Source organism: Jaculus jaculus, chromosome 22 (genome assembly GCF_020740685.1).
Source record: "Jaculus jaculus isolate mJacJac1 chromosome 22, mJacJac1.mat.Y.cur, whole genome shotgun sequence".
Classification (NCBI taxonomy): domain Eukaryota; kingdom Metazoa; phylum Chordata; class Mammalia; order Rodentia; family Dipodidae; genus Jaculus; species Jaculus jaculus.
Genome location: NC_059123.1, coordinates 799,861 through 812,575, shown reverse-complemented (window position 1 = coordinate 812,575; position 12,715 = coordinate 799,861). Strand labels below are relative to the sequence as shown.

The 12,715-nt window shown below is 40.4% G+C and overlaps 1 protein-coding gene across 14 annotated transcripts in view; it reads right to left on the bottom strand.

Annotated features, from left to right (window-relative positions):
- The window catches only part of Caprin2 (caprin family member 2), a 76,057-nt gene that overhangs the window by 37,434 nt on the left and 25,908 nt on the right, over positions 1 to 12,715 (bottom strand). For 12 of the 14 annotated variants that reach the window (XM_045139511.1, XM_045139517.1, XM_045139516.1 and 9 more), the window contains 3 exons: positions 12,463 to 12,545; positions 8,792 to 8,959; positions 1,847 to 1,890 (listed from right to left, as the gene is read on the bottom strand). In XM_045139511.1, coding sequence (XP_044995446.1) covers positions 1,847 to 1,890; positions 8,792 to 8,959; positions 12,463 to 12,545 — 295 coding nt within the window. The remainder of the gene's footprint in view (positions 1 to 1,846; positions 1,891 to 8,791; positions 8,960 to 12,462; positions 12,546 to 12,715) is intronic. The other 2 variants (XM_045139521.1, XM_045139522.1) reach the window with 1 other exon arrangement.

Genomic DNA, 12,715 nt, shown 5'->3' with positions numbered 1-12,715 from the left:
TACTGTTTAGATCTGTTTCCTGCATTTATGTCCCTAACATATCTATTACACTGGCTGTTTATTTCTCTAAACACTCATTTCAGCATCTACAAATTTTTCTTCTTTTTTTTTTGGTTTTTCAAGGTAGGGTCTCACTCAAGCCCAGGCTGACCTGGTCTCAGGGTGGCGTTGAACTCACATGCCTGGCAGAACTTTTTTTTTTCAAGGTAGGGTCTCACTCTAGCCCAGGCTAACCTGGAATTCACTATGGAGTCTCAGGGTGGCTTCAAACTCATGGCAATCCTCCTACCTCTGCCTCATGAGTCCTGGGAATAAAGGTGTGTAGAACCACGTCTGACTTATTCAACTTTAAATTCTAATGGGGGGTTGGAGAAATGGCTCAGTGCATATGCTTGTAAAGCCTGATGATCTGGGCTTGATTTCCCAAGTATCTCCATAAAACCAGAGGCATAAAGTGATGCATGCATTTGCAGGGGCAAGAGACTCTGGTGCACCCATTCCCCCCTCACACTCTCCCTTCTTGCAAATAAATAAAAAAACTTGCTGGGCATGGTGGCACACGCCTTTAATTCCAGCACTAGTGAGGAAGAGGTAGAAGGATCACTGTGAGTTTAAGGCCACCCTGAGAATACAGAGTAAATTCCCTGGGCTAGAGTGAGACCCTACCTCAGAAAAAAAAAAAAAAAAAAAAAAAATCTAGATGGGAGTGGTGGTGCAAGCCTTTAATCCCAGCACTCAGGAGGCAGAGGTAGAAAGATCACCATGAGTTTGAGGCCACCCTGAGACTGCATAATGAATTCCAGGTCAGCCTGGGCTAGAGTGAAACCCTACCTCAAAATTAAAATAAAAAAATAAAAAATTCTGCCAGGCATGTGAGTTCAAGGTTACTCTAAGAGAAAGACACTACCTCCAAAAACAAAAAAAAATTAAATTAAAAATAAAAATAAAAATAAAAAACAGGGCTGGAGAGATGCTTAGTGGTTAAGGCATTTGCCTACAAAGCCTAAGGTTCATTTCTCTAAGTCCCACATAAGTGAGATGCACAAGGCACATGCGCCTAGAGTTCAGTTGCAGTGGCTAGATGCCCTAGTATGCCCATTTTCTCTCTCTTCCTATCTCAAATAAAAATTAATTAATTTTAAAAAATAAAATTCTAAGGGCTGGAGAGATGGCTCAGTGGTTGAAGACACTTACATGCAAAGCCTAAAGGCCTGGGTTTGATTCGCCAGTACCCACATAAAGGCAGATGCACAAAGCAGCACATGTGTATGGAGTTCTTTTGCAATGGCACTAGGCCCTGGCATGCCCATTCTCATTCTCTCATCTACTTTTAAATAAAAAAATTTAAAAAAGAGATTCAGTCAGGCATGGTGTACACCTTTAATCCCAGCACTCAGGAGGCAGAGGTAGGAGGATCACTGTGAGTTCAAAGCCAGCCTGAGACTACATAATAAATTTCAGGTCAGCCTAGACTACAGCAAGACCCTACCTTGAAAAAACAAACAACAACAACAAAAAAAAAAAAAAAAAAAAAAAAAAAACACAATTTCTAACAGGAGTCAAAGACAGCAGAAGTTAACATGGAACAAGTTACTATGTAGCAGGCCAAATTCTGAGTAAATTAAGATAACTCCTTTAGCACTTATAATAATGTCAGGGAACAGACACCATCATCAGCCTCATTACACAGAGGAAAACAGGCATGCTGGCTCACCATCCAGCCAGTCACTAAGCTAATGCACTACACAGGCAAGATTCAGGCTCAGTAAGGCCACCCTGAGCCTTGGCCCCCAACTATAGCATTTCTACAATGGCAATCAATTCCAGCAAAGAATCTTTCTCTCACCTCCTGTGGTTGTATCTCTGGCTGTGCAAGTTCCATAAGGGACTCTGTAAAACAAAAGATTATTAAATAAATACAAGATAAATTCCAAGACTTTAGACTGATTAATACCATTAAATATATTCATAGCAAGACTAGTCTAAATGCTGCACAAAAGCATGTGGAGTGTCTGGGGAGCATAACTCAATGGTAGAGCACTTACCCAGTATGTTCAATGCCCAGTACTAATCCCCAAAACAGAAGGGTAAGAGAAAAAGACAAAGAAAGAGGAAACACACAAATGCTCTGGGCAAATTTTAAGTGAAACTAGTACCTTTCTACAAGAGACACTAAAGGCAAGTTTTGCCTAAAAATAAATTAATTTACTTTAAAACAGTTTATCTACAAAGAGAGAGAGAGGCTGAGCACTTCAGGGCTTCTTACAACTCTAGATATAATTTACCACTCTATACCTCTGGCTTTAGATAGGTTGCTGAACCTGTGTAGGCAAGCTTTGCAAGCAAGCACATTTAACTGCTGAGATATCTCCCAAGCCCTATGAAGTATTTTTAATAATTTTATTTATTTATTTGTGAAAAAAAAAAAACAGAGAAAGAGACACAGCACTTGTGTAAGCATGGATACACCAGGGCCTCCTGCCACTGAAAATAAATTCCAAGCACATGAGCTACTGTGCATTTCGCTTTACGTGGGAACTGGGGAATCAAACCTAATCAGTCTACTTTGTAAGCAAGTGATTTTAACCACTGAGCCATTTATCCAATCCCCCATCATATATCTGGGGCTAATCTCAAACTCATGATCCTCTTGCCTCAGCCTCCTGAGTTCTAGGATTATAGGTGGGGACCAGTACGCCCAGCTAAAATTTTATTCTTAATTAAAAATTAGACTATTCAGGCTGAAGAGATGTTTCAGCAGTTAAAGGCACTTGCTTGCAAACTCTGCTGGACAGGGTTCAATTCTCCAGTACCCACGTAAAGCCAGTTGCTAAAACAGTACATGTATCTAGAGTTTGTAATATCAAGTAGCTTAGGCACTGTCCATCATGGTCATTCTTTCTCCTGCACATCAAAGTATTTTTAGGGCTGGAGAGATGGCTCAGCCATTAAAGCACTTACCTACAAAGCCTAATGAATTGAGTTCAATTCCTCAGTACCCATGTAAAGCCAGATGAAGAGGCGTATATATCTCAGAGTCTTTTTGCAGCAGCTAGAGGCCCTGGCATGCCCATTCTCTATTTCTGCTTACAAATAAATATTTTATAAAATAAATTTTTTTTAATGAGAGCATTTTTTAGCAGGGCATGGAGGAACATACCTTTAATTCCGGCACTCAGGAGGCTGAGGTAGGAGGGTCTCTATGTGTCTGAGGCCAATCTGAAGACTACAGAACATAGTGAATTCCAGGTCAGCCTGGGCTACAGTGAGACCCTACCTTGAAAAAACAAAACAAGATTTTATAAATATACATAAAACTGTTTAAGGCTGGGCAGACTGCTCAGCAGTTAAAGCCACTTGCTTACAAAACCTGCCAGCCCAGGGTTCACTTTTTTTTTTTTTTTTTTTTGGTTTTTCGAGGTAGAGTCTCATTCTGGTCCAGGCTGACCTGGAATTAACTATGTAGTCTCAGGGTGGCCTCGAACTCATGGTGATCCTCCTACCTCTGCCTCCCTAGTTCTGGGATTAAAGGTGTACGCCACCACGCCCGGCTCAATGTCTTTCTTTTTTTTTTTTTTTTTTTTTTTTTTTGAGGTAGGGTCTTGCTTTAGCCTAGGCTTACTAGAATTCGCTATGTACTCTCAGGGTGGACTTGAACTCACAGTAATCCTCCTACCTCTGCTGGGATTAAAGGCATGCGCCACCACACCTGGCCCAGGGTTCAATTTCTAAGCAACCACCTAAAGACAGATGCACAAAGTACCACAACCATCTGTAGTGCATTTTCAGCAATAAAAGACCTTTGCATGCCCATTCACATTCCCTCTCAAAAAAATAAAAGTATTTTTCAAAAAATTAAATATTTAGCCAATGGAGAGATGGCTTAGCAGTTAAGCGCTTGCCTGTGAAGCCTAAGGACCCCGGTTCAAGGCTCAATTCCCCAGGACCCACGTAAGCCAGATGCACAAGGTAGAGCATGCATCTGGAGTTCGTTTTCAGTGGCTGAAGGCCCTGGCATGCCCATTCTCTCTCTCTCTCTGTCAATCTTAAATAAATAAAAATAAACTTTTGAAAAAAAAATATTTAGCCAGGTACAGTTGATACACACCTTCAATCCCAGTACTTGGGAGGCAGAGGTAGGAGGGTCACTGTGAGACTGAGGATACTCTGTGACTACAGACTGAATTCCAGGTCAGCCTGAGCTCAAGTGAGATCTAACCTCAAAAAAACCAAATAAATAAATGAAACAAAATATTTATTCTCCAAGTAACTATGGTGGCCTATAGTCTAAAAACACATCAAGACTGAAAGCTTAAAGGCAGCCCAGTCTACATGAGAACCTTGTCAAAAAAAAAAAAAAAAACTTGGTCTAGGGAGTTAGTTTAGTGTTTAAGACGCTTGATTGAAAACCAAAGGACACAGATTCAATTCCCCATTGCCTAGGTAAAGCCAGATGCACATGGTGGCACATCCATCCAGTTTCTTTTCAATGGCTAAAAAGAACTGGCATGCCCATTCTCTCTATCTGCCTTTGCCTCTCTCTCTCTCTCCCTCTCTCAAATAAGTTACTTTTAAAAATAAAAATAAAAAAGTCAGGCCTGGTGGCATGCCTTTAATCCCAGCACTTGGGAGGCAGAGGGGAGGATTGCTGTGAATTCAACACCACCCTGAGATTACCCAGTGAAATGTGAATTCCAGGTCAGCCTGAGCTAGAGTGAGAACCTACCTAAAAAAAAAAAAGTTTCCCACCAGGAATCGGTAAGACCCTATTGCTGAAGACTCCACATACTTGGGCTGCAAGGCCACTGAGAATCCTGCTGGAACTGAGCTGATAACCTCCTCCATGTAGACCAGCTGACAGAAAGCTGGAAGAAGCCATTCTACATGCAGTTCAATGGGAGAAAGAGATACCACCAGTGAAGATACTCAACAGTGGACACTGCAAGCCTTATAATTGACCAGCCAGGCCAAATGAGCCAACGGGTGCAATAGTGGCACATCTGTCATGGTGGAAACCATCTGCCCTCCAATTGGACTGGAGGCCTACTCAATGGGAGGGGGGGAATACATCTCTGATATTGAAAACTTAAAACGAGTAGTCATGAGCCCTAAGGGTGTAACATCTGCTGATGTCTGGATAAGTGTATATACTATGCTTATCAAACTGCCCAGTAAGCACTTCTCTTAATATTTATACCCAATCTTCTCTTTTCAGATGGCAGGGACCTTGGGATGACTCAGAAGGAAGGTATCATAGTGCTGGAAAGAAGTGACTGGAGTACTGAGTAACATCTTGATCACACCTTCCAAGACTCAGGGTCTAATGCAGAAGAGGTGGCAGAAAGAATGTAAGAGCCAAAGGAAGGGTAGGGCTCCTTACAACATGCTCCTCCAGACACAAAATGGCCTGCATATCCATGACCTCACCGTGCCTGACACTACTTACACAAGACCATCATAAGAGGAGGAAAAGATCATGACACCAAAATAAGAGACTGAGATGGAGAGGGGATATGATGGAGAATGGAATTTCAAAGGGGAAAGGTGGGGGGAAAGGAGGGTATTACCATGGGATATTTTTTATAATCATAGAAAATGTTAAAAAGTGAGAAAAAAAATAAGAAAATGGTTTACAATATTCCTCAGTGGAATGGGTATGAGGGAAAGGGGATATAGGAGGACAGCATGAGACAAATTGGACAAAGAACTGATCTGTTTTTACAGTCAAGTTCATAATTAAATTGTTTAAAGAATGATTGAGTTAGCCAGGAGTGGTGGCACAAGCCTCCAATCCCAGCACTCAGGAGGCAGAGGTAAGTGCATCACATGAGTTCAAGGCCACTCTGAGACTACATAATGAATTCCAGGTCACCCTGGACTAGAACAAGACCATACCTCAAAATGAAAAAGATTTAATTAAGTAGTTTATTTCCTAATTTTACCAATTTTTCCCCTACAGCCACAGCTTCGTCTTCAGTTATGTATGTTTTTCTAATAACATACTGGGCTCTACTATAACTTACATTAAAAACATAATTTTAGCTGGGCATGGTGGCACATTCCTTTAATCCTAGCACTCAGGAGGCAGAAGTAGAAGGATCAATGAGTTCAAGGCCACCCTGAGACTACATTGTGAATCCCAGGTTAGCCCGAGCTAAAGTGAGACCCTCTCTCTGAAAATAAATAAATAAAATCATAATTTTAAGTGAAACTATCCTACTATACTTTGACAGAGATTCATACAAATTCCAAATACGGCTTTTTTTTTTTTTTTTTGTCTTTTTGTTTTTGGTTTTTGGAGGTAGGGTCTCACTCTAACTCAGGCTAACCTGGAATTCACTCTGTAGTCTCGGGGTGGCCTTGAACTCCTGGCAATTCTCCTACCTCTGCCTTCCAAGTACTGTGATTAAAAGGCATGTGCCACCACACCCGGCCTCATAAATGTCTTTTTTTAAGCTAATGTTCTCTTGCAACACAATGTAAACTAATGTTTCTATGAAGTTCATTCTGACACTGTTATGGTTTATATGCCTGTAATCCCAGCACTTAAAAGATAGATAAAGGAAGCACTAGAGAGGCAGAGGTAAGAGGATCACCAGGAGTTCAAGGCCACCCTGAGACTACAGAGTTTATTCCAGGTCAGCCTGGGCTAGAGTGAGACCCTACCTCGAGGAAAAAAAAAAAAGTTGGAAGTGGTGGCACAAGCCTTTAAACCCAGCACTTGGGAGGCAGAGATAGGAGGATCACCATGAGTTCAAGGCCGCCCTGAGACTACATAGTGAATTTCAGGAGAGCCTGAGCTAGAGTGAAACCCTACCTTGAAAACAAACAAAAAAAAAAAAGAACTTTAAAAAATGATTATTTATAGGTTAAGGAACTTGCCTGTCTTGCCTGAAAAGCCAAAAGACCCAGGTTCTATTCCCCAGCACCCATATTAAGCCAAATGCATAAGGTGGTGCATGCATCTGGAGTTTGTTTACAGGGGCTAGAGACCCTGGCATGTACATTCTCTCTCTGTCTCTTTCCCTATCCCCCCTTCTCTCTCTCAAATAAAATACTGGGATGGAGAGATGGCTTAGCAGTTTAGGCACTTGCCTGAGAGACCTAAAGACCCAAATTTGATTCCCCAGTACCCAGGTAAGCCAGATACACAAGGTGACATATGCATATGGAGTTTGTTTGCAATGGCTGGAGGCCCAGCTCCCTGCCTTTTTCTCATTCAAATAATTTTTTAAATATTTTATTTATTGAATTGAGAGAGGGAAAAAGGCAGAAAGAAAGAGAATAGACGCACCAGGGCCTCCAATCACTGCAAACAAACTCCAGGCACATGTGCCCCCTTGTGCATCTGGCTTATGTGGGTCCTGGGGAATCAAACCAGGATCCTTAGGCTTCACAGGCAAATGCCTTAACCACTAAGCCATTTCCCCCAGCCCTAAATAAATTTTTTTAATGTTTTATTTATTTGAGAGAGGTAGAGAGAGAGAAAGAATGGGCATGCCAGGGCCTTCAGCTGCTGCAAACGAACTCCAGACAGATGCACCACCTTGTGCTTTGTGCTTTGGAGGCAAGCACCTTAACCACTAAGCCATCTCTCCAGTCCCAACTTTAAAAACAAAATTGTTCTGTAAAGGTTAGAGATGTTTTCTAAACCAAGGCTTCCCTTGTGACAAGTAAAGACCTCTATATTGAAACCAACAAGCTAAAATAAGGTAACCATTTCAAAATGGTTTAAAAATGCAGTAAAAAACTCAACCACTATAATGGAGTATGACCACCAAGAGGGGTAAGGCAGATGAAGGCTGACTAAGGGGAGTGAATAAGAATAAACTATAATGCTATATATGTATGAAAATATCTAATATAGTCCATTTCTTTATATGCTAACAAAAATTTTAAAGTCAGGCATGGTGGTGGATGCCTTTAATCCCAGCACTCAGGAGGCTTAGGTAGGAGGATTGCCTTAAATTCAAAGCCAGCCTGAGACTACATAGTGAACTCCAGGTCAACCTGGGGTAGAGTGAGACCCTTGCTCCAGGAAAAGGATAATAAATAAATAAATAAATAACAGGCATGGAGGCACACGCCTTTAATCCCAGCACTCAGGAGGCAGAGGTAGGAGGATCGCTGAGTTTGAGGCCACCCTGAGACTACATAGTGAATTCCAGGTCAGCTTGGGCTAGAGTTAGACCCTACCTCAAAAAAAAAAAAAAAAAAAAAACAGGCAAGGTAGTTGTGATGGTTTGAATGTATATCCTCCATAGAAAGTGTTTTATTAGAGTTTGTGGCCACCTGGCTAGAGGAAGTGTCATTGGGGTGGATCCGGGAAACCAACCCAAAGGTGTCACTGGGACATATCTTATTCCAGCCAAAAGATGTGCAGAGCAATGTAAGCTCGGGCAAGGACCCTGCTGCTTAGTGCTTTTTTGGTGTTTGCTGGCTGCTGGTGGTTTTTCTCTCTGCTTGATTTATGAATGGGAACCAGCCTCCCCCTCAATCTGTAAGCCTGAAGTAAATTTTGTTCCTCTTATCAACTCTGCTGGTTTGGATGTTCATCCCAGCAATGCAAAGCTGGCTACTTCAGCAGTGCATAGCTCTACTTCAAGCCCACAAAAGACAAAGGGAGGAAGATAGCAGAAAGTTCAGGGCCAGCCTGTGTACACAGTAAGTTCCAGGACAATGAAAGGTATACACAATGAGACCCTGTCTCAAAAAAAAAAAAAAAAAAAAGATTAAAGAAAAAAGAAAGAAAACAAGAAACCACTAAAGAATTTCACAAATGATAACAAACCTGACTCTTTGATAGATTCAGTCTTCAGTAACTGCTTTTTCTTTTCTGATTGCATTAGCATTTCTTCCTCTAAGGATACTTCTTTTTCCTTAGAATTTTTGGGAACTGGGATACTTTCAAAATAACCTGAGTTCAGCAGTTTAGATAGTAGATCTTTCACGTGTTTGTCTAAGAAAGAGTGATTAAGACTTAGTTACCATATAACCTGAAAGTTCACCACAAGTTGTGGGGAATAGGAATTCTATTTTTACCTGCATAGAATTGGCCAATACAATAGTTAGTCTACATGGGGAAGACCTCAAAACTGTTGGTTTCAATGACAGTAAATAAGTAGCTTATCTTTACTTCATAAATCAATATAGACAAAGACTAAACTCTCAAAATTCACCAAATTAAGTTTCTCTGAGCTTGTTCTATTTGAAAAATGACTACATTTCAGAGATCCTCATCAAAGACTCACAAAAGCACACATTCCCTGAGCTAAGACACATTTTTACCATCTGTCCCCAAGACATGACCAGCCACTCTATGTTCTTGTTAGCTGAGGCTCTGAAAAAGTGAAAGCTAGCTTCTCAGTCATCCCCAGCAGAAAGCTCCATCTAGACACTTGTTTTGGTTTTTATCTTTTTGGTTGGATATTTGGGTAAAGGGTCTCACTTAGTAACCCCAGCTGGCCATGAATTTGTGATCTCCTGCCTTGGCTTCTCAAGTGCTGGGATTACACGTGTATACCACCAGGCCCAGTTTACCAGCCTAAGTTTTTATTTTAATTTTTTTTTTTTTTTTTTTTTTTTGAGGTAGGGTCTTGCTCTAGCCCAGGTTGACCTGGAATTCACTATGCAGTCTCAGGGTGGCCTTGAATTCATGGCAATCCTACTACCTCTGCCTCCCGAGTGCTGGGATTAAAACCGTCTACCACCATGCCCGGCCCTCAGCTTAAGTATTTTTAAAACTACAAAATTCATTGATTAAGGTTTCATTCTTGGGAGCCCAGTCTGGTGGCACACAAAAAGAACCTACCTCAAAAAACAAAAAAAAAAGATTTCACTCTTGATCTGGAAAGATGGCTTAGCAATTAAGGCGCTTGCCTGTGAAGCCAAAGGATCCATGTAAGCCAGATGCACAAGATAGAAAATATACCTGGAGTTCATTTGGATCTGAAGTCCCTGGTGCGCCCAATCTCTCTCTCAAACAAAATAAAATTTTTAAAAGTTTAAAAATACATATTTCACTCTTGAGTTATATGACACTCCTAACAAGTTGCCATTAGATTACTAAGAAAAAACTTATAATGACATTAAAGTTGCTAAACTACAATATATAGGTCTAAACATACTTCATTTTAAATGTCCATTCCCAAAGTAGACAACCCATATTTGATGTGGGTCTATTACTCCTTTTACAGGAATGGTAAGACAATTTTGTCTTTTCAAACAGGATCTCACTCTGATAGCCAGGCTGGCCTCACACTCACAAAGGTACTCCTACCTTAATCTCGTGAGACCTAGCCCAGCTTTTTTGTCTTTTTAAAATCAGTATTCTGTTCATTTATTTTTGTTTTGTTTGGTTTTGACAGAGTGAATGCTAGGATAGCTGGCATACACCACCATACCTAGCTTTGTTTTAATTGGCTTTGAGGTATTATGTACAAATCAAAAAATTCACTATTGCAAATGCATAGTTCCAAGAGAGACATAGTCATGTTGCTACCACCAGAGACACACTAGAGAGCATTCTTGCCAACCCCAAAAAAAGCACTCATGCCCATTCTGCAATTTGTCCCCTTGTCTGACAACCAATGACCTTTCCTAGAAACTCACATAAATAAGATCATGCAGTGTGTACTCATCATTACCTGGCTTCTTTCACTAAGCACAACGACTTTGAGACTCACCCATGCTGCTGCATGTCCTAATCATTACTTTCCTTAACTGCTGAGTAGATCCCTCTGGGTTTTGTTTATGATTTACTGATGTGAATCTGGGGCAGGGGCCTAGTGTATGTGGTATGAACATTCATGCATGGGCACATGTTTTCATCTCCTGGACCAGTGCATGTGGTATGAACATTCATGCATGGGCACATGTTTTCATCTCCTGGACTAGTACATGTGGTATGAACATTCATGCATGGGCACATGTTTTCATCTCTCTTGGACCAGTACATGTGGTATGAACATTCATGCATGGGCACATGTTTTCATCTCCTGGACCAGTGCATGTGGTATGAACATTCATGCATGGGCACATGTTTTCATCTCCTGGACCAGTGCATGTGGTATGAACATTCATGCATGGGCACATGTTTTCATCTCTTGGACCAGTACATGTGGTATGAACATTCATGCATGGGCACATGTTTTCATCTCTTGGACTAGTACATGTGGTATGAACATTCATGCATGGGCACATGTTTTCATCTCTCCTTGACCAGTACATGTGGTATGAACATTCATGCATGGGCACATGTTTTCATCTCCTGGACCAGTGCATGTGGTATGAACATTCATGCATGGGCACATGTTTTCATCTCTTGGACCAGTACATGTGGTATGAACATTCATGCATGGGCACATGTTTTCATCTCTTGGACTAGTACATGTGGTATGAACATTCATGCATGGGCACATGTTTTCATCTCTCTTGGACCAGTACATGTGGTATGAACATTCATGCATGGGCACATGTTTTCATCTCTTGGACTAGTACATGTGGTATGAACATTTGTGCAAGGGCACGTGTTTTCATCTCTCTTGGACTAGTACATGTGGTATGAACATTCATGCATGGGCACATGTTTTCATCTCTCTTTGACCAGTACATGTGGTATGAATATTCATGCATGAGCACAAGTTTTCATCTCTCTTGGGTACTAAAATTTGAACTATTTGGCTGTAGAGTAAGCATACATTTAGTTTTTAAAAACAAAGTACCAAATTCTTTTAGAAGTTATTTAAAACTCATTTCCTATTTTTCCAGACAGTATCTGCTATTTTGCCTAAATTGGCCTCAAACTCCTGGACTCATGCAAGCCTTCTACTTGAAGGTTCCTAAGTAACTTGGACTACAAATGCATTCTAACCATGCCTACCTCAAAAAATAAATTTTCACTTGTGATTTAAATTTAAACAAAGTTAAAATCTTGATAGTTACACATAATTGAATATTTTCTAAACAGAAAGAAATTAACCAATGACATACCTGCTTATTAGCATCTACTAAGTTTTCATTATCCTAAGCTACAAACTTCATACTTAATGAAGTCTAGCTAGTTGTTTGCAATAATCAACAGATTAATAAAACCACTCATCTGTTCCTACAATGGCCTTATAGATAAGCCTTGGTATTAACAAAGTGTTTAAGGTTCTTAAGCAAAATACATACTACCATTCAGAATAAAGAACTAAACTCCAAAATGATTAAGCTAGTGTTGAAGTCAGCAATATTACTTAGCTCCTGTTCTCAAATCATACTGACATCAAAATTCTGTTAGTCCCATTTTAAATAGTAGGAACATACAATAGCTACTTTTAACAGAAATAAAGGGATCATTCTCCCAATCAATACGGTATTCTGAGACATGTAAGCTGATGGACTGATACAGTTTAGACCCTCAATGTCATGCTAAACTTCTAGGATTTACTGTTTAAGTCTAGAGTAGAGAAAACTCACATGTCGTTCCTACCACTGCTTTCTCACTACCTTCCAAAAGGTCCCAAAAGTACAAGGATGACTGCTCCATCTGGTCTTCGACACTGACAAGGAAAAGCAGCAGCAGAACAGAATGGCTTTAGATGGACACACAGAACAGTGCAATGTATGAAATATAACCCAACAGTTAAAATACACAAATACATTAATTTCGCCCTTTTACCCTTTGAAATTAAAAAAAAATTTTTTGTTTTGTTTTTGAGATAGTGTCTCA